The sequence below is a fragment of the Pithys albifrons genome, chromosome 2, assembly GCF_047495875.1.
Source record: "Pithys albifrons albifrons isolate INPA30051 chromosome 2, PitAlb_v1, whole genome shotgun sequence".
Taxonomy (NCBI): Eukaryota; Metazoa; Chordata; class Aves; order Passeriformes; family Thamnophilidae; genus Pithys; species Pithys albifrons.
The window spans coordinates 85,218,693-85,237,442 of NC_092459.1; the positions used below are offsets into that span (position 1 = coordinate 85,218,693).

An 18,750-nucleotide genomic window follows, 5' to 3' on the forward strand; every position below is an offset into this window, starting at 1 on the left:
TGTGAAGTCTGGGCTCCTGCGGGCTCAATGCCAGCTGCTGCAGTGAGGCTGTACAGGCACAGCCTCCCCAGCTGCCAGCAGGCACCAGGGAAGGAGAAGGAGCCCCAAGGCTGGTGACAGCTGTGCGGATCATTCTGTTCAGCCCTGGCAACAGAAGGATGGCAGTACAGAGGTTCTTTCCTTGGGCTGGGGATGAGCTGAGCTGGTCATGCCAGGCCAAGCCATGCTGTGCTGAACCACACCAGGCCAAGCTGTGCCAGTCCAAGCTGAGCCATGCTAAGCCATGTTGCACCACACAGGGCTGTGCGGTGCTGTGCCAAGCCCTCCTGTGGTCATGCCCGCTGATAATAGCACCACCCCGCATTGCTGCACCATGAGTCATGGAGGGCAAGCAGGGGCAGCCCCAATGCGGGAAGCCCCAGGACAGTGGGACCTGCCTGGGGGTGGGGAGGAGGGGGCTACTGGCACCCAGCAATAAGGGGCAGTTGGTGGGATGGGTACCAGCCATGACTGCCAGGGCTTGCAGGGAAGCCAGGGCAACTGGCAGCAGGGTTGCCAGAGACGAGTTCCTGAGCTTGCAGGAGCGAGGTGGTATAGACACAGCCTTCCCAGACATGAGGGAAGAAGGCACCCCACAGTGTGTGACAGTCATTGGGACCACCGTACTCAGCCATGGCACCAGAAGGTTAACAACCCCTGGGACAAAGTGCAGGAGACAGCTTCACCCAACTAAGCTGGGTTGCCAGCAGTGTGAGGCAGTCACCCTCAAACCCACTCCTAAAGCAAAGTTGCTTCCTCTTCTTCCAGCCGCGGTTTCTGTGTGTACCGAACCCTTTATCTGAACAAAGAAGCGCGCCCATCCCAGCGGTTCCCCCCTCCATCCCCGGGAGCTGGGAGACGGTAACAACAGACGGAACCGCACCAGCAGCCCCGATAAAACCCTCCCAACGTCTGTGAGCTGTCACTGCTCCTTTAATTCCCCCTCCACCGCCCTCCCGGCTTTGCTCGCACATCCTGCCCACCGAAACTCCACCTTCCGCGGGGCCGCACCGAGCCGGGCTGGGCTGGGCTGGGCTGGGCCGAGCCGAAGCAGCCAGGGCGGTGGCGGCGACGGCTTTCGTAAGTCCATCCCCCCCCATTCCCATCCTCACCCTTAGCCGACCCCCAGCATGGGCTTAAGTACCGGGGGCCTTCCCCACCGCCGAGCGGGCAGGGCTCCTCCGAACGCCCCTTCAGAAATGGAACCCTGCCCGGCGGCGGGCTTCTCCCTCCTCCCCGGGTTGTTTCCTCTGTTCTCTAAGCTTCTCCAGGCCTGCCTATCCCATCCCCTTTCTGTCTGCGGGGAGTTTTGCATTAGATAACGTATCCGCAGAGACACGGAGGCTTCCCAATCAGGGCGCGCAGGAAACTGGGTACCGCAGCCACCCCAGGATGCACTGCCCATCTCGTCAAAGGGATGCGGAAACTTAAAGGGAAGCTTGTGGGAAATGAGGATCCTTGACATCCAGAGGTCTGGAAAGGGCCTGAGAGCTGCTTGAGCCATGTGGGACCCTTTGGGTGGCAGTGGCTCCTTGCCCGGAGCTGAGTATGCGGCAGAATACTGTGTGTCAGTGCTGGCTTCGAGGAAGTGATCTCCCCACTTGATTTGCAAGAACAGCTGACAAAACAGAGATCTGCATAGATTTTTGGCTGGACTTCAGCAATGATTCCACCTAGGGGTTTTGCAGTATGTGCTAAAGTGCATGAGGTATCAGAGACCCTGCGTGTCTTTCTGCTCCCACCTGGGAGGCATCAGGGGTGCCTCCAATACTGGAAAGCATCATATTATAGTTGAATGTCACCTGTTGTGGAAAACTGCCCTGGGGGCTTGGCTTATCTCATCACACCCCTTCCTCCTCCATGGAGGACCTGCAGTGTCCGTCAGCATCATCCTGGGGAGGTGTCAGCAGCCGGTCCCACCGCTTAAGGCCCCACGTGGTTCCTCTCCCATTCTGGGATCTGAAATGCTTTTCCTTGCTCTGCGCTTGCGTGACCTCCGTCTGCCACTGAGTACAGCCTTCTGACTATTTTGAGCCACAGATCTAAGAATATCTCATACGGTGCCCGTGTCTGCACACAGCTCCCTATGTCCGCAGCCATGGCCAGTACTGGTAGGTAGAGTGGGAGAGGGTATGGTAGTCTGGCAGGGCCTGCAGGCAGGGAAAGTTCCCTGGCCCTCGGCAGGCTGTGGTGTGAGTGCCGGGGAGGTGATGAGGTGGGAACTGGAGGTAGTGCGGGTGGCTGCACTTGGGTTTTCTCCTCCTGCAGCCCTCCCTGGTTTTTGGGCAGCAGCTGGGACTGGAGGAGCCATCCCACCAGCTCTGCAGGCAGCGAGTTTCTTGCTGCTGGGAGAGACTGCCGGGGTGTTTGGCTTCAGAGCAGGAGTTGTAGGGAGTAGCAACATAGATTTGGGGTCACTGTAGAGAAGGGGTGGCACTACCTTGGAGGAGGATAGCAGGTTTAGAGCATCCCAGGGCAGGCGGAATAATGGCGAAGACTAGATTTTTCTTCTGAAAATCTTCCAGCTATGGCAGCCCCATGAGTTAGCAGCCAGAGTTATGCCCTATGCATGTGCCAAGTGCTTTTTGCTGTTCCCTACCTTCACTTAGCTATCATAGCATTTCAGGACAAGGAAAGCCACCTCTTCAGAGCCAGGCTGCCCTGCACTCTGCTCCCCTGGGACAGGGTGCTAGGGAGGCAGCAGGCCATTGCTGGCATCCAAGCTGGCTGCTCTGAGTGGGTTGCTGGCTCCTGGGTTATTTACCCAAGGACTGCTCTACTCCCTCACAGGGAGAAACCTCTGAAGTATTCAGCACCAGCCCTGCCAAGCAGGAGCTGAGATGGCTGGGGAGTAGGGCATGGTGAACTGCAGATGCTGGTGGGCTCATGGTGGTGGCACCTGCCCCATGGCCCTGCTGCAGGTGACACTGATTGCATGGGGGCTTGGACCAGATGGCCCCCAGAGGCCCCTTCCATCCTGGGCAGTGCAGTGGGTGGGGACACCAGCAGGTCTCACGGTGCCTGGACAGGGCTGATGACAGCTGGGCACTGGGAGGGGAGTTGGGACTTGCCCACCATAGGGAGCGCAGTGGGTCAGGGCTTGGGGCCAGACATGCCTAGCAGCTGTGTCCTGCTGGTTGGAAGCGCCTGGCCGTGAGCTGCTGGTTAAACCCCCTGGAGGAAGGCATGAACAGGGACTGGTGCGGTGTGGGGGCTCTGCGATGTCTGCCTTGCCCCGGTCTCCTGGTGCCGGAGTGTCCCACTGCACCCCGCATCCCTTCCCAGTGTCTCAGCCGGCTGCTCCACTGGCTGTCGGCGAGCCTTGAATCATCCTGCTTGCGTGTGCCGAGAGGGGCTGTCCCGCCTCTTCCTTCTCTATTCTCCTCTGGCCCCATAGAGAGAGCTGTCTGTGTCCCGTTGGGTTCCTGCCTGCCCGGCCCTATTGACTCAGTGCTCAGGCAGCCGGGGCGGGTTCCCAAGGAGAGGGAGAGGCGCCCGGGGCTGGGTGAAGCTGCGGTCGCCCGCTGACGCCCTTCTGGGTGAGGAGGAGCCAGGACGAGGGAAGGACCCGGAAAGCTGCGCCGGGAGGAGAAGCTGATGGGTGCGGAAAGGGCCTAAAATTCCTCCGGGCTCAGCCTTTTGGGCTCAGCAGCGGGGACGGAACAGAACGGGAAATCCGTGACCTCACTTCTGGTGGGCTGCCTCCTTCGAGCCCTCTACGCTGCTCTGCTTCCTCGGTTCCTGCTAAAGACAGCAGGACTGTGATAGCTGGGCTGGAGGACAGGGCTCCGAACAGGGCTGCTGTGGGGAATGGGGTTAAGGGAGATTCCCCTGGTGCGTGTGCCCACCCTGGGTTGCTCTGTGTGCCACTGGGCTTGCTGACATGGGGCAGTGGTGATGAAGAATATCCCTGCTGTGAGGCTGGTGGGGAACTGGGGATCCAGTCTTTAAGCCTTGCTCTGTGAGATGACTGCCATCCCCAGGGGAGTGCAAGGTACCAGGCGCAAACTCAGGCTGGCCATGCTCGTTGTGTTGCAGGGAGTGGAGCTGAAGTCAGTGCTGCTGGTGCCTGGCCATGATGCCCTTTGGAGGGATGGCTGCCCGTCTACAGAGAGACCGCCTGAGAGCCGAGGGGGTTGGCCAGCACAACAACGCCATCAAGTACCTCAACCAGGACTACGAGGCCCTCAAGCAGCAGTGCATTGAGAGTGGCACCCTCTTCAGAGATCCCCAGTTCCCAGCTGGCCCCACTGCCCTTGGATTCAAGGAGTTGGGGCCACACTCCAGCAAGACGCGAGGGGTGGAATGGAAGCGTCCATCAGTAAGTGCTGGGCTGGCTTCTCAGGCTGGGCTGGGATTGCTTCTCTGCATGTCTGCACTGATGTGATGTGCTGAGCTGCAGCCTAGCCCTGGCTGGCTCCCCTTCATGCTCACAGTGCCTGGAGTGCTGCATAGCTTCCCTTCCCAAAGGCCGGAAGCAATGCCCCATGGGTGTCTGCTCAGAAAAACATTGTGCCTGGCAGGCCCAGCTTCCTCTGGGCAGCAAACTGTGGGCTTCAAAATATGTGAGTTGTGTTGTTTCGTTAGGGGTCATGACATAGATGTGTCGCCCTCAGTGACTGGGGCTTTTGATGGTATATATCCCCTGGTGCCATGAGTGCAAGGAATGTCATTAGTTTATCCCCTGGTGCCATGAGTGCAAGGAATGTCATTAGTTTATCCAGCCTTGTCTTCCCACGGCCAAAGCAGAACATCTTGCCTTGCCTCACCACGATGGCCTTGGGATGGCAGTCAAGGAGCCTTCCCTAGCAGAGGGCATGTGGGGTGCATCTCGCAAGGACCATATACCATTTTTCCTGAGTCAGAGCTACAGTGGGTGCCAGCACTGCTGAAGCCCAGGCCGTGCCAAACTCCAGCACCAGCATCTGATTCTGTCCTTGTGCAGGAATTAGTGGACGACCCTCAATTCATCGTTGGCGGTGCAACCCGGACAGACATCTGCCAGGGGGCTCTGGGTGAGTGTTGGAGCTCTGTCCCTGGACCTTGGTCTGGGAGAGTACTGACTGGGGAGGGTTGGGTGGTTTGCCCTTTCCATTTAATGCAGTGGAAAATGGAAGGTGGGGGACATCAGCTGGATGACAGTAACAAATTGAGGTGAGGATGTGCTGGTAATAATAAAGTGGTTGCAAAACAATGCAGTATGGCAGAAGAGAATCAAGGGGAGAGCTATTGAGTGCAAGTAATTTCTCACAGGGGTGTCTCCCAAGGCAAAGGTACTGAGACAATGTGAGAACTGTTAAGGGGCTGGATAGACTGGCAGAGTGGTCATTGGAAACAGATCTTAGTACCATCAAGAGTGTCTCCCTGATTGGAATCAAATAGGGCACTTCATTGGGAATATCATATACCTTAGCACACATAGCATGTGTTTCAGGGCTGACCACATTTAATGCATCCAGTAATGAGGACAAACTTGAGGTGGTAACTGGAGCACATAACAGCCCAGAGCACTGTGGTGGTGTTCAATTGGTCATTAAAAAATTTGAAATACCATTTTGTCAAACCACAACCTAGTTAGAGGTTATCCAGGCTCAAGGCTAAGGTGTGAAAGGCTTCAAAGGCAAAAGAGAAAGGAGAAGCAAGGCAAAGAATTTAAAGGTCAGTGCTGGCCTGGAGCAGAACTTGTTAAGAGAACTTGGAAGGAAAAAGGCAGTGGCACTGCTTGCAATTGAGAAGCTGAGGCAGCAGCATTAACCCTCTTGCTTGATAAAATGGCTTTTTAAATGTAAAGTGTAATTCCAGTGCAGAACTTGCTGTCTGAGATATGGAGGGCAGTAATATGAATGAGTTCCAGGAGGATCTAAATATATGGCTGCAGAAAGGTGCTGACTGTGTGTGGTGGTCTGGACATAGGCTCCATGTGAGGGAAGATTGTTCCATGTTGCCTTGAGCCAATATTTTTTCTGAGGGCAGGCTAGACAAGCCTGGATCCCTGAGCTCTGTTTGTTGGACCCTCTCTGGTTTTCCCATGTACTTTTTTATCTAGGGAACCCTGAACATTTGTAGGGAGAGCACAACAATGGGCTCCTAAATGTCTGTTGTCTACTCTCCCAGCTAGAGAGGTGATTGGTGCTCACAATGGCTTTCTCTCCTTCCCCAGGTGACTGCTGGCTGCTGGCTGCCATTGGCTCCCTCACGCTCAATGAGGAGCTCTTGCACCGTGTGGTGCCCCATGGACAGAGTTTCCAGGAGGACTATGCTGGCATCTTCCACTTCCAGGTGGGCTGGGGGCTCCTGGGCCTCCACAGCTGGTGGGCTGGAGTGGAAGGGAGGGTGGTGGATTGACAGCATCCCTCTGGGGTAGGGATGAGCAAGCCATGTGATGCTCTGAGCTCATCCAGCTCTCTCCTCACCCCCCAGATCTGGCAGTTCGGTGAGTGGGTGGATGTGGTGGTGGATGACCAGCTGCCCACCAAGGATGGGGAGCTCCTGTTTGTCCACTCAGCGGAGTGCACTGAGTTCTGGAGTGCTCTGCTGGAGAAGGCCTATGCCAAGTGGGTACACCTGTGTGGGCATGTGGGCAGGGGGGGGACAGGGCACCTCACTGTGTGGGGTGGAGGGAAGGGAATCTCTTCTATTGCTGGTCCTGCTTGTGCTGGGTGCCTGCTGAGCAGCAATGTGCTAGGTCCTTGTCTCTTACATGCCCCTCTCACCACCTGGCACTCAGGCTGAATGGCTGCTATGAGTCACTCTCAGGGGGCAGCACCACCGAGGGCTTTGAGGACTTCACGGGCGGTGTGGCAGAGATGTATGACCTGAAGCGACCACCACGCAACATGGGCCACATCATCCGCAAGGCGCTGGAGAGGGGGTCCCTGCTGGGCTGCTCCATCGATGTAAGTGGTGCGCTAGGATGAGCCAGGGCTCTGACACAGCAGTGGCCAAAGTGGGGCCTCACAGCCTAGGGTTGTATCAGCAGTTCCCTCGCTGAGAGGTTACTTTTTCGCCCTCTTAGCAGATGCTGTAGCCCAGTTGCTGTGAATGGGCTCTTTTGGATGAAGCAGGAATGTCCATCTCAAGTGCGGGACAAGGGTCTGCCTATAACTCTGGTTATGTCTTGCCTCAGCACATTACCTGGAGCAGCGTTTTTCATCTGCTCCCTCTCATGAAATCCTTTTCTTGCTTTCTGAACTTTGGGCAATTCCCTGATGGATCTTCAGGATCCTTTGGCAGGGAAACTTTCATTGTCCTCAGCCAGCAGCCTTTGAGCACAGGGAGCTGATACCTGCTACTTCTCTTGGCTGGAACAGTACAAAGCAAGGGGAATTCTCCACACAGTGGAGGAAAGAGGTAGGGATAAGACTGCATTAATGTAATCCTATTGACTTGAGCTTTGCACATTCTCCTCAGATCACAAGCGCCTTTGATATGGAAGCAGTGACCTTCAAGAAGCTGGTGAAGGGCCATGCCTATTCTGTTACAGCCTTCAGAGACGTGAGTTAGCTAGATTAGACTTTAATACCAATAACATAGCCTGGCCAGTGCATGGGCTCAACCTCCCCTGTCTGGTGTCTGGCAGGTGAACTACCGGGGTCAGCAGGAACAGCTCATCCGCATCAGGAACCCCTGGGGTCAGGTGGAGTGGACTGGAGCCTGGAGTGATGGGTAAGCAGGACAGAAGGGACATCAGTCTCCCCACTGGCAGGCCAGTGAGCCCTGTGCATGGAGCAGTTGAGCTCATGGCACTGCTGAGGGGAAGTTCGCAGCATGCAGTACCCTTTGCATTAGAAAGGGGAGAAGCTGGGGGTCAGCTCCAAAATGCTCTAAATTCACCTTGAGGAGTCCTCATCTAATTGCCTCTCTCCTGCTATTGTAGCTCCTCTGAATGGGACAACATTGACCCTGGTGACAGGGAAGAGCTGCAGCTGAAGATGGAGGATGGAGAGTTCTGGTGAGTGCTGGAGCAAAGTGCTGCTCTATTTCAGCAGCCAGCCTGGGAAGAAGCAGAGGAGCTGGGGAAAGATCTCATGGTCATGCTTCACCTGAAGCACATGACCTGCCTTTATGAGCTGGCTTTCCATCACTGGAGAGCTTGCCAGCATTTTCTCATCTGATCTGGTTAATATTTTTCCTCCCTTCAAGGAAATTCAGCCCACCTAAATGCAAAATAAACATCTAGGAAGAGTAAACACCCCTTCTTTCCCAAACCTATCAGAGGGCTTTAAATAAGCTATCACTTAAAAGATCTTACTGTCACTTAATTCTCCCACAATGTTGGCTGGGTCCAGAGCTGCTTGTGCTCTCCTCCCTCCCCACAGCAGTGCCCTGGCCTCAGCCCCTACCTGCCTCCTACAGGATGTCTTTCCGGGACTTCATGAGGGAGTTCTCCAGGCTAGAGATCTGCAACCTGACCCCTGATGCCCTCACCAAGGACGAGCTCAGCAGATGGCACACGCAGGTGTTCGAGGGCACGTGGCGCCGGGGAAGCACTGCTGGGGGCTGCAGGAATCACCCAGGTACCTCTGGCCTCCACATCTCTGCTCTGGCAGCGTGAGGAAGCCAAGTGTCTCATCCACACATCCTCCTCCTCTCAGCCACATTCTGGATCAACCCCCAGTTTAAGATCAAGTTGCTGGAAGAAGATGACGACCCTGGCGATGACGAGGTGGCCTGCAGCTTCCTGGTGGCTCTGATGCAGAAGCATCGGCGGCGGGAGCGCCGGGTGGGAGGAGACATGCACACCATCGGCTTTGCTGTCTATGAGGTAACTCCTGCCCACCCTGATGCCACTCCCTTAGGACAGGCTCAGACCTGCCAGTCCCACCTCGATCCCAGTCCTCAAGAAACCTTTGCTACCTGCCTTGGCCAGTCTGTGGGTGAATGTCCCCTATCCTGTGCTCCCTGCATCTGTAAGGGATTCTGATTTTTCCCCCGTTTCTCTCCTCTTTGCAGGTTCCTGAGGAGGTATGTCCTGAGCTGCTGGAGCCTACTTCCTCTTGGAGGAGAGCCCAAGAGTGGACAGGAATGGGTTGATGCACCCACTGGCATGGGAGCTCCCACAGCACTGGCAGTGTCTAGGTGCTAGTGGGTGCTGGGCACCTCCATGTGGGAGGGAGGAATGGCTCCTACTGGGATGGGCAGGGCAGGGATGTCTTGCCTTTTGGGGGCTGGCATTGCTCCGGTTGCTCCCCGTGAGCGCTCTCCATTGGGAAGCTGAGGTCTGCAAGCACATTCCTTCCCCCAGTACCAGGGCACCCAGAATGTACACTTGAAGAAGGACTTCTTCCTGCGAAACCAGTCACGGGCACGGTCTGAGACCTTCATCAACCTGCGGGAGGTGAGCAACCAGATCCGTCTGCCCCCCGGAGAGTACATCGTTGTGCCCTCCACCTTTGAGCCGCATAAGGAGGCTGACTTCGTCCTGCGGGTCTTCACTGAGAAGCAGTCTGACACGGAGTGAGTCCTTCCCTGGGAGGGCACACCCTGTGTCTGTGAGCAGGGGCATGTTTCCCTACCACAGGCAGGCTGCTGGCTGGGGACCCTGCTCATCACTTTGTTTTTCTCCTTTCTGCTCCAGGGAGCTGGATGAGGAGATCTCAGCAGATCTGGCAGATGAGGTAGGAGCCACCACTTTGGTTCAGCTGGTGCTGAGGCTCCAGGGCTTGGGAGGGGGAGCTGCAGGCAAGAGGTGGCTCTCTGACTTTGGGACATTATTGTGGCTAGAGAGGGGCTGGCATGGTCTGGGCGATGGCCATGGGGTAATTAGCAAAGATGAGAAGAACAAAGAAGAGCTTCCTTTCCAGTTGGGGTTTGCTGAGCCTGGAAGGCAGGGTTTGACCACTAACCTCTTCTTTCTGGCCTGCGTCACTCCAGGAGGAAATAACTGAGGATGACATAGAGGACAGCTTCAAGAATATGTTCCAGCAGCTGGCAGGGGAGGTGGGTATGGCTGTTCCAAGCTCTGGGAGGTCCTGGCCTGGGGAGGGGATGGGATGAGATCCCTAGCCATGGGAGTTCAGCCCAGTCCATGCTTGCTCAGTCCCATCTCTGCCATGGCTCAGCCCAGCTGCCCCCAGGGGGTGGTGTGACATGGGCAGATTTGCGGGAAGAGGCATCCATCTGTGACCCAAACTCTTCTGGGGATGCAAGAACTGTTATGGCACTCTCATGTTTTGTGACTAGAGCAGAGATGTTTAGGCAGGAGAGGGGCAATTACCACAAGTGAGGTGGAGAGCAAGGCAGAGGTGATGCTAACTCTGCTTCTGCTTCAGGACATGGAAATCAGTGTGTTTGAGCTCCGGACTATTCTGAACAGAGTAATCGCTAGACGTAAGCACTGCCTTTCCCGCCCCTTGCTCCCTGCGGCCCAGGTCTGCTCAGCAGGTGGGGTTTTGATTCACGTGCTCAACCTCCTTCTTCCTTCTCAGACAAAGATCTGAAGACAGATGGGTTCAGCATGGACTCCTGCCGCAACATGGTCAACCTGATGGATGTATCCTCTTGGTGCTGTGGGCACAGGCCAGCTTCCCTGGTACTCAGCGTGCTGGCAGCAAATCTTCTCCATGGGAGCTGGGGCTTGGCTCTCCAGCCATGCTGAGGCTGTTCAACTGGGGGAAGAAAGGAAGGGGTCCTTATAGCTTCAGGGCCACTTGCCATCTACCCCCTGCTTTAGCAGCAGGTTTTTTGGAAAGGGTCATCGGTTTCACTGCTTGCTTGGGCCCTCGGTCTGCCACTAGCCCAGCCCAGTCTCACTCCTGCCTTCTACTTTCCCTTCCAGGAGGAATCTCCCTGTGCTTCCCTTCACATGGGCTCCCCAACCTGACATGCTGTCATGCCACCCAGACTTCGAGGCACTCCTGAAAGGAAATGAGGAGTGTTGGGCTTCTTTCCCATAAACTGTTTTGTCTAGCTGTTGAGGATGAGAGCTATAAAGTGACAGGAGACAATGCCTGTGTTCTGCTTGCACAAGGACATGCAGCTGAGGGGTTGGGCGAGGGGGGAGGAGTACCTCTGGGCCGTTATCCATACTGGCCCTACATTTCTTTTTGCTGCAGGCCAGCCCAGTTTTGCTTTACTCTGAGGACAGCACAGTGATGTGCTTCCTATAGCAGCAGCACAGCTGCTCACGAGGCGTGGCATGACAGCTAGTTCAAACATTGCTCTTTCCCTGTTGGGTTGCAGGCTTTGATCTTGCAGGACAGAGAGGGGAATTTGGGGGGAAAATTGGGCAGGTCAAGTGTGGCCAGACTTTTCTCACCTCAAGTGGCTGGAATCTGGTGGCTTTATCTTTGCACTGCTCCCTTTGTCCCTTTGCTAGCTGCTTTCTCCTTGACCCTCTGCCTCGTAGAAAGACGGCAGTGCCCGCCTCGGGCTGGTGGAGTTCCAGATCCTGTGGAACAAGATCCGGAGTTGGCTGGTGAGGACGAGTGGGGGCATGGTGCACTGCACAGGGGTAGCACCCCTCCTGGGACTGCAGGGTGAGGGGCCAGGGGCCAGGCTGGAGGCCACAGGAGAGCCTGACCTTCATGTCCTCTCTGATGTTTTTGCAGACGATCTTCCGCCAGCATGACCTGGATAAGTCTGGCACCATGAGCTCCTATGAGATGCGCATGGCTCTGGAGTCAGCTGGTAGGTCGGGGGAAGCACAGGGATTGGCTGGGGTCTGGGTAGGGCGCTTTTGCTGTCATGATCCTGTCCCAAGTAACCAGAAGAGTGTAACCAGCCTATATTTCATGCTTGGAACCAACCTGTTGTAGTGAGATGTGGCACCAGGCTCTCCCTATCCCAGCTGTGCCAAGTGTTTGAGCCTCAGAGATAGAGACCCTGCCCTCTTCTAACCTGCAGAATCCCATCCTGGCAAAGCATAGGTCTGGGGTGAATCAGTGAGCTAACCAGTCATACCCTCTTCTGGTTGAGGTTGAACATTGTTCCTTTCCTTGGGTGGGTTGGTGGTCCCTTTGTGTGGGTACATGGACTTTGACAGTTACATCCTCCTGTTCTGCCTTGCTGAGGTGCTGACTGCTCTCTGCCTTGCAGGTTTCAAGCTGAACAACAAGCTGCATCAGGTGGTGGTGGCCCGCTATGCGGACGACAACATGGGTGTGGACTTTGACAATTTTGTCTGCTGCCTTGTGAAGCTGGAGGCCATGTTCAGTGAGTGATGGCCCTGGGACAGGGATGGCAGGAACAGAGGATGTGTTGCTCACCTTGCTCTTTTGTCTCTGTAGGGTTCTTCCGCAGCATGGACCCTGATGGCACTGGGACTGCTGTCATGAACCTCGCTGAGGTGAGAGCTCAGCCCAGTGCAAGGTGGGGTGGGAGACAAAGGGACAAATCATTAGGGTGAATGGGGCACCTGGGGTGGGTAGGAAAAAGCCCTCTCGCCTCCTGGGTAGCAAAAGAACACATAAAAGGTGAAGATAAGAAAACAGGATTGCTGCAGGCCCTGTGTTTCTTGGAGAGCTCTTAAAGTTGATACATGAGGGCATGCCAGAAATGCACCAGCCCCTGCTTACCCCTTCTCCCTCTCCTTCCCAGTGGCTGCTGCTGACGATGTGCGGCTAGGAACCACAACAGACGTTCTGCAGCTGGGACACCCCAATGGGCCAGGCCCCCACCGAGTGCCTCCCCTTGCATCCATGGACACAGGATACTCTTCCCTCCTTGCTCCATTCCGTGCTGAGCCACTAACCCTGCCTCCTAGGAAGCCTCACACCACTTTCTCCAGTGGGCCAGGGGTCAAGGCAAGCAGGGAATTCCCTTCTCCTCTTCTGGACTGGGCTTCTTTCTACTCCCCCCTCCTCTCTCCCACCCCAGAACAGGAGGAAGGCAAGTACTATGGCGTACCTGTGAATGCCTGCACAGTGGCAGGCTGGGGACCAGCTGTGGAGCTGGGAGAGGCAGGAGCTGCACAGAGATCAGGGAAAGGACACTCCAATTGCTTGCTCTAGTGCCGTCCCATCCCCTCTAGCACACGTTGCCTACCCCTGCACCTACACATCAGCAGGTACTGCCCTGCTCAGGCAGCAGGTTCCTGGGAGAGCCAGCATGGCCTTCTGGGAGGAGGAATGGCCATACTTGATTTCTTGAAGCCTTGGCACTGTAATTATCACCACTAAGCATGACCAAAGCGTGGAGTCCACTGGCTCTTTCTGTGTGGCCTTCAACACATCCCTCCCACCTCCATGCACCTGCCTATGCCCATCACGGGGTCAAGCCCTACAACTCAATCACTGAATGTTTCAGGGCTCCCGCACCATGTGAACATGTGCCACCCTATAATGCAGCAGCAGAAGCTCCTCTTTTCCATATGGTCACAGCAGCTTGTCCTCCCCTCCCATTCCTGGGAGCTCCTGAGACATCTGCTGCACTTGGTCATGGCCCACAGGGCTGGACGGTACAGTACCTAAGAGGCAATGCCTTCCTCCAGAGAGGAGGGGTGGTATTTTGGGGGGGGATGTTCTTCTGCACACAGCTGGGTTTTCTATCCCAATCCATCATTCTCCCACACTGTTACAATCTCCTCTTCCCCTGGGCTCCTTTGCCCAGTGTGGATGGACTCCAGTGCCAACATATTTGCACTTCTTTGTGCTACTCACTCCCCCTCACCTTCTTCTGGGGCAATGGGGTGGCTCCAGCTTGGTGGTGGGCATGGGCCCATCCTTTGTCCTGTAGAGACAGGCAGGCATTTAGCTTCCCCAGACCCCTGTCGTCACTGGAGGATGTGCCTGCAGCAATAACCACTGCTGCCTGCCCAGCAGCTCTGCTTCCTCACTCCGCTCACTGTGTACTCCAGGAATAAACAGATCTGTTAGACGTGTGGTCCAGGCAGTGACTTGGGGGTCATGTCCTCCCTCTGCTCGCCATGGTCTGGGCTAGGGGGGATGAGATGAGAATCAAGCCCAGGTGATGCTTCTTGCCCAGCCTGGGGCACAGGTGGAGAAGAACCACTAGGTGCGGGTCTCACTGTGGGGATGGGGGAATTCATATCTCCGAGAACTTTATAAAACTCCCCTCTTCCTTTGTATGGGTGTCTTAACCCTGACACATGGGGCAGCACCATGTAAGAGAAATGGAAGGGAGCAAAGCTCTTAAAGTGCCCTGGGGAGGCTGATGAGGGGAAAGAGGATCCACTTCAATAGGATGGAGATAGCCACGGAACTGGGAATGGAAAGCAGCCTGGAACTCTGGACCCTGGAGAAGGACTGAAGGAGGTAATGTGACGCTGGGTAGGGTCTGTGGGAGGTGGATGTTTTCCCCTTCTTCCTTTGAGGCCATGCCACTTCTAGTTGGAAGCAAAAGCCTTCCACAAACAACAGTGGAGGGCCGTGTGACCCAAAGCAGGATATGTTGCCAGTGCATCCTGGCCCTTGCTTACAGCCCAGAAGGACATCACAGCCCAGGTGGCCTCAGGGGTGTTCAGCATTTGAAAGAGGAGTAACCTTGCATACCTTATGCATCCCAGCATCTCAATATCCCTAACATGGGTGCCCTTTGGACCACTCCAGCTCTCTGGGACCAGTGGAGCAGCACTCAGCTCTGGGGCAAGCCAACCTGATTCAGAGTACAGATAGTGTGATGGCAGGAGGAAACAACCCCCCAGCTGCCTCGCAAAGCTGCCTTCTCTTCCAGAGGCTCCCCAGGGCTGATGGAGATGGGTTGCTTGCACTTGTCTCATGACTACCTGTGAGCTTAGCTGCCCCTCCTAGGGTGGGAGTACCTTAGGGCTTGCCAGGCTAGGCTTCCTGCTCCTCCATGCAATTCCAAAGCCCCTGCAAAACAAGGGCCCAGGTGGGGATGGAGCACAGGGGCAGGCATGAAGAGCTGTCACTGCTGTCCCAGCTGCACAACCTTGTCACACACACACAGACCCAATTGTAGGGCATGGTGACACTCTGGCTTTGGGATGACAGGTGCCTCTGGCATAGCCTTACCAGAAGCCCCCTCCATCCCTCTGAGTGCCAGCTGGAAGATCCCTTTCCTCACAGCCCAGCAGCTGGCAGGCCAGTATGGGCAGGGGGGCAGCAGGCAGGGGTGCTTCCCCAGCTGCCAGCAAATGCCATGAAAAGTAGCCTGGCTCATCCTCCTCCTTGCAAAGCGGACAAGGAGGACACCCAACAGAGTCTTTAAATGCTGGTGTGAGGTTGAGGAGCAAGGGGGCCAGATGCGACCAAAACTGCGTTTACCTTTGGGTTTGTCCTGTGATGGCACTAGCCAGTGAGAGCCAGCCCAGCCTGCTCCTGCCTTTCCCACACCTATCCTATAGGTCTGCACTGAGTGGGAGTACATAAGGTGCACTGGCAGCACCCATGGGTGCACAGCACCACTGCTCCTGTTCCCCAACATCGCGGCCTTTTTTGTACCCCATGCTCCTACCTCCCACAGCCCAGAGCTGCCTACCCATCCTAGGGTTTCCCCTTCTCCCACCAGCTGCTCATGTCCATCCCCCAGACATGGAAGTGGGGCCCAGGACAGCAACCCATCCCCACCTGGCCCCACCAGCTGCCTTAGCAGCTGGGCTCTGGCTCAGTCTTCCCCTTGGCTATGCTTTGCTTTGCTCCAGGCCCACGGCTGCAGGAATGTCATTCCTGTGGGCACAAGGGGCCTTTGTGCAAGCGGAGACAGAGTGTGGGGGGCCCAGCCCAGCATCCCAAGTCAGGCCTGGGGAGAACCACAGCTGAAGAAGGCATGTGGGTGGGCAGCAGCTGACACTGGCATGGCCCCACGACTGCCCCCCCAAGCTTGGTGGTGTCCCCACTGCTGCAAGGCCTGCCAGGGAGGGAAGCCCTAACCCCATCCTCCTTGTCCGTCTGACACCATCAGCATCCTGCAGCCCCCACCAGCCCAGGAAGTAGCACCAAAACCAGTACAGAGCTGGCATCACCTTGGCTAGCCTTGCCATCTGTGCCAGAGGATGCAATGGGCTCCACCACCCTACAAGGGGAGCAGGAGGGCTGGGCCAGGGGCCAGGGGTACCAGGCAGCAGCTGCTGGATTCTGCCTTTTTCAACAGCTGCTGTCTGAGTGCCAGTAGCAGGGAGTGTGCATAGGCTGGGGCTTTCCAGGGCCTGTCCACAGTGCATTAAAACAAACTATTTATAGCACTTGCATCCCTCCTCAGCAGGAATGGCCTGCATTCCTCCTGCATGGGGCTGAGTGCTTGGGTGCCACCAGTGTTCCACCACACTCCCAGAAGGGTGAGGTCTCCTCAAAGAAAAGACTCTGGGCCACCTCTCATCTTCCTCCCCCACCATTTCTGTGAGCTCCCAGTGCTATATGCCGAGAGCAAGATTTGCAGCAAATCTCGTACACCTTGTGAAAAGGTACCCGAGGGCCATGCCCTTCTTCTGAGCATCTCTGCTAAATCCTTTGGAGACTTAATCATGCAACAGCCTCTTTAAGCACTGGCAAATGTCAATGGTTGCTCTGTCCCTCTGAGGTGGTAGTAGAGTCTTGCCCTCTTATGAAGCAGGGGTGCTGTTCTGAGTACTGGTAGGTTGCCCATGGGATAAAGGCCAGAGACCTGGTCCACTTCCAAAGCCAATGCCAGCTTTGCCTGTTGTCTGATGGGGCAGAGGATTGCTCAGAAGACAGTTCCTCCACTGACATGAAGCACCGACCAAGAGTTGTACCAGGAAATAGCACAGCTGCGTCCAGCCCAAAGGCTGGCATGTCCCACACCCAGGACCCTCCAGCTGTGCCTCCTATGAGGTGGTGTCCCAATGGGCCATCCACTCCCAGAGGAAACAGAGGCATCAGCAGGCAGGGATCTGCCCAGAGGATGGGCTGTGGGCTGTGAACTCATCCCTGCTCAGCAGCTAGAAGGAAGTGACTGGGCTTTGAGCAAGCCAAATCTCCAGGGCTTTGTGATGGTAGGGAGGAGAAAAAGTATGGCTCTGCACAGTATGGCCACCGCCCCGAGCACAAACCCCTGTGTGGGCTGCTTCCAGGCCTGCTCTCTCATTGCCAGTGCTGCTCCATCCAAAGGCTCCCCAGAAACTTAAACTGCCCTTGCAATGCCCAGAGGCATCTCCTGCTCCTTGTTTGCTGATGTCCAGCTGCTAGCTGATCATCTGAGAGAAGTGCTATGGAGGGGTATACAGTCCCCGTTTGGGCTCAGGAAGTGGATCTCAGCCTTTCCCAGCAATTAATAGGGGCTACTTGGTTGTTCAATTGGTATGATAAAGAAAATTGATTCCTAAAAGGAAGCAGCCTTGACAGGACAAAACAGAAGCCAACCATCAGGTGAGGAATTTTGAGCCTCCAGTGGAGAGGGATGAAGGATAGATAAGAAAGGGTTGAGAGACAGAGCAGTGACTGCAGGATCAAGAAGTCTTCTGTGGATCAGAGAAGTTACAGCACAGCTCTACATGCCTTGGCCCAGGAAACACACAGGCACAGGGCTCTGCTGCTCTAAATCTTGCATTTTCTCTCAATGTTGCATTCTCTTCCCAGCTCCATGCCTGACTTGATAGAGGAGCAGGTTTATATCCCTTCACCTCTCTGGGCTGTACTTTTGCCCAACTGTGAATGGAGGCTAAGGACCCTGACCTTCCAGATGGGAAAAGTGACTTGGCAAGATCTCTACATTTTTAGCAAGAGACAAAAATGTGCCTTTTTATGAGTCCCATGAGCAATCAAGTGCTGTCCCCCCCCTTCTGCCCAGTGCTGGAATGTTGCAAGCATCTGTCTCTGAAAGCAGGGTGAGTCTCATATGCTCCCTCCCTGGGAAGGAACAGGTTTTTGCAGAGGCCACACATAGAAGCCCCTTTGTTCCCAACATTTTCCATCCCCTCCCTTGAGTATCTCTGTGTTACACTCACATGTAACTTAACACTCAGAGGCAATGCCCCCAGGAATGTGCTGCAACACCTCTGCTGCAATATCTCTGCCCCTGACCAGCACCTCCCTTTCCCCATGGGACTGGAAGACAGGATTCCCCCAGCAAGGATGATAGGAAGGTCAGTTCCCCCATCTCAGGTAGGGCTTTACCCCCCAGGGGAATAAGATCTCCACTCTTCTCCATCACTGTGTTTACTAACACTGACCTGGAATGCTGCACTTTTCATCCCAGTGGTCCCCAGACTGCTCAGAAGTACGACACTGCAAGGGCCCACTGCACAGAGAGAGGATACTCCCACTGGGGCTGTACAGCTGGGAAAATTGAGGCACCAAGGAAGGCAGTGACTTACCCAGGATCAGCCACAGCCTAGTGAACCCAAAAGTCCGAAGAGCAGGCCAAGCTGCCTCCACTACCTCCCTGATTAAAGGGGAGAAGCTCCCCCCCAGGGAAACATAAACCCTGACACAGCTGCAGCAAAGCTTTGGCTCCTGCTACCTTCGTCCAAGCTCTTCCCACTCCCTGTCACAGCACTGGTATGGGGCTGGTGGCAGCACAAGGCAGAGCAGTGCGCCTGTGCCAGGGCCCTCTGGCCACGGCAGACTCGGAGCCTAGGAGCCTCTGAGAGGCCAGTCCCAAGGGACTGACGTCAGCCCTGGTCCTTGAAGTTCTGGGGCCATCAGGGAGCTGTTTCTGGTTTCAGCACATGGTGTCCCTGTGCTGAGGCACAGCCAGCCTGCTTTCCTCATCGATAGCTGGCTCCCTGAGAGAAATCTGTAGGGCTGGGAAAGGTCACCCTGGCTGAACCAACCACCCTTGGATGGGACTCACTGGGAAAGGGATAGCTTACAGCAGGCAGGTCAGGAAACAGAG

General features: G+C 55.7%; 1 protein-coding gene across 4 annotated transcripts; it reads left to right on the forward strand.

Moving 5' to 3' along the window:
- Positions 1-1,009: 1,009 nt before the first annotated feature.
- On the forward strand, positions 1,010-13,854 carry CAPN11 (calpain 11). 4 transcript variants are annotated; one of them, XM_071576310.1, is made up of 22 exons: positions 1,010-1,119; positions 4,078-4,360; positions 4,985-5,054; positions 6,200-6,318; positions 6,460-6,593; positions 6,767-6,935; positions 7,450-7,533; positions 7,619-7,704; positions 7,916-7,990; positions 8,395-8,555; positions 8,634-8,803; positions 8,992-9,003; positions 9,284-9,495; positions 9,617-9,656; positions 9,913-9,978; positions 10,311-10,368; positions 10,467-10,531; positions 11,387-11,455; positions 11,589-11,667; positions 12,076-12,192; positions 12,267-12,325; positions 12,577-13,854. In XM_071576310.1, the coding sequence occupies exons 2-22, from the start codon at positions 4,115-4,117 to the stop codon at positions 12,601-12,603; spliced, it is 2,118 nt and encodes a 705-aa protein (XP_071432411.1). In that variant the 5' UTR covers positions 1,010-1,119; positions 4,078-4,114; the 3' UTR covers positions 12,604-13,854. The 4 variants fall into 4 exon arrangements, with proteins under 4 accessions (XP_071432411.1, XP_071432430.1, XP_071432421.1 ...); XM_071576329.1 differs by lacking the exon at positions 1,010-1,119 and adding an exon at positions 2,051-2,150; XM_071576320.1 differs by lacking the exon at positions 1,010-1,119 and adding an exon at positions 3,476-3,640.
- The last annotated feature ends 4,896 nt before the right edge of the window (positions 13,855-18,750 follow it).

Coding starts and splice junctions, on each gene's coding strand:
- CAPN11 (XM_071576310.1), top strand. CDS start 4,115: ATGATGCCCTTTGGAGGGATGGCTGCCCGTCTACAGAGAGACCGCCTG. Junction 4,361..4,984: donor TGGAATGGAAGCGTCCATCA/GTAAGTGCTGGG, acceptor GTCCTTGTGCAG/GAATTAGTGGACGACCCTCA. Junction 10,369..10,466: donor GAACAGAGTAATCGCTAGAC/GTAAGCACTGCC, acceptor CTTCCTTCTCAG/ACAAAGATCTGAAGACAGAT.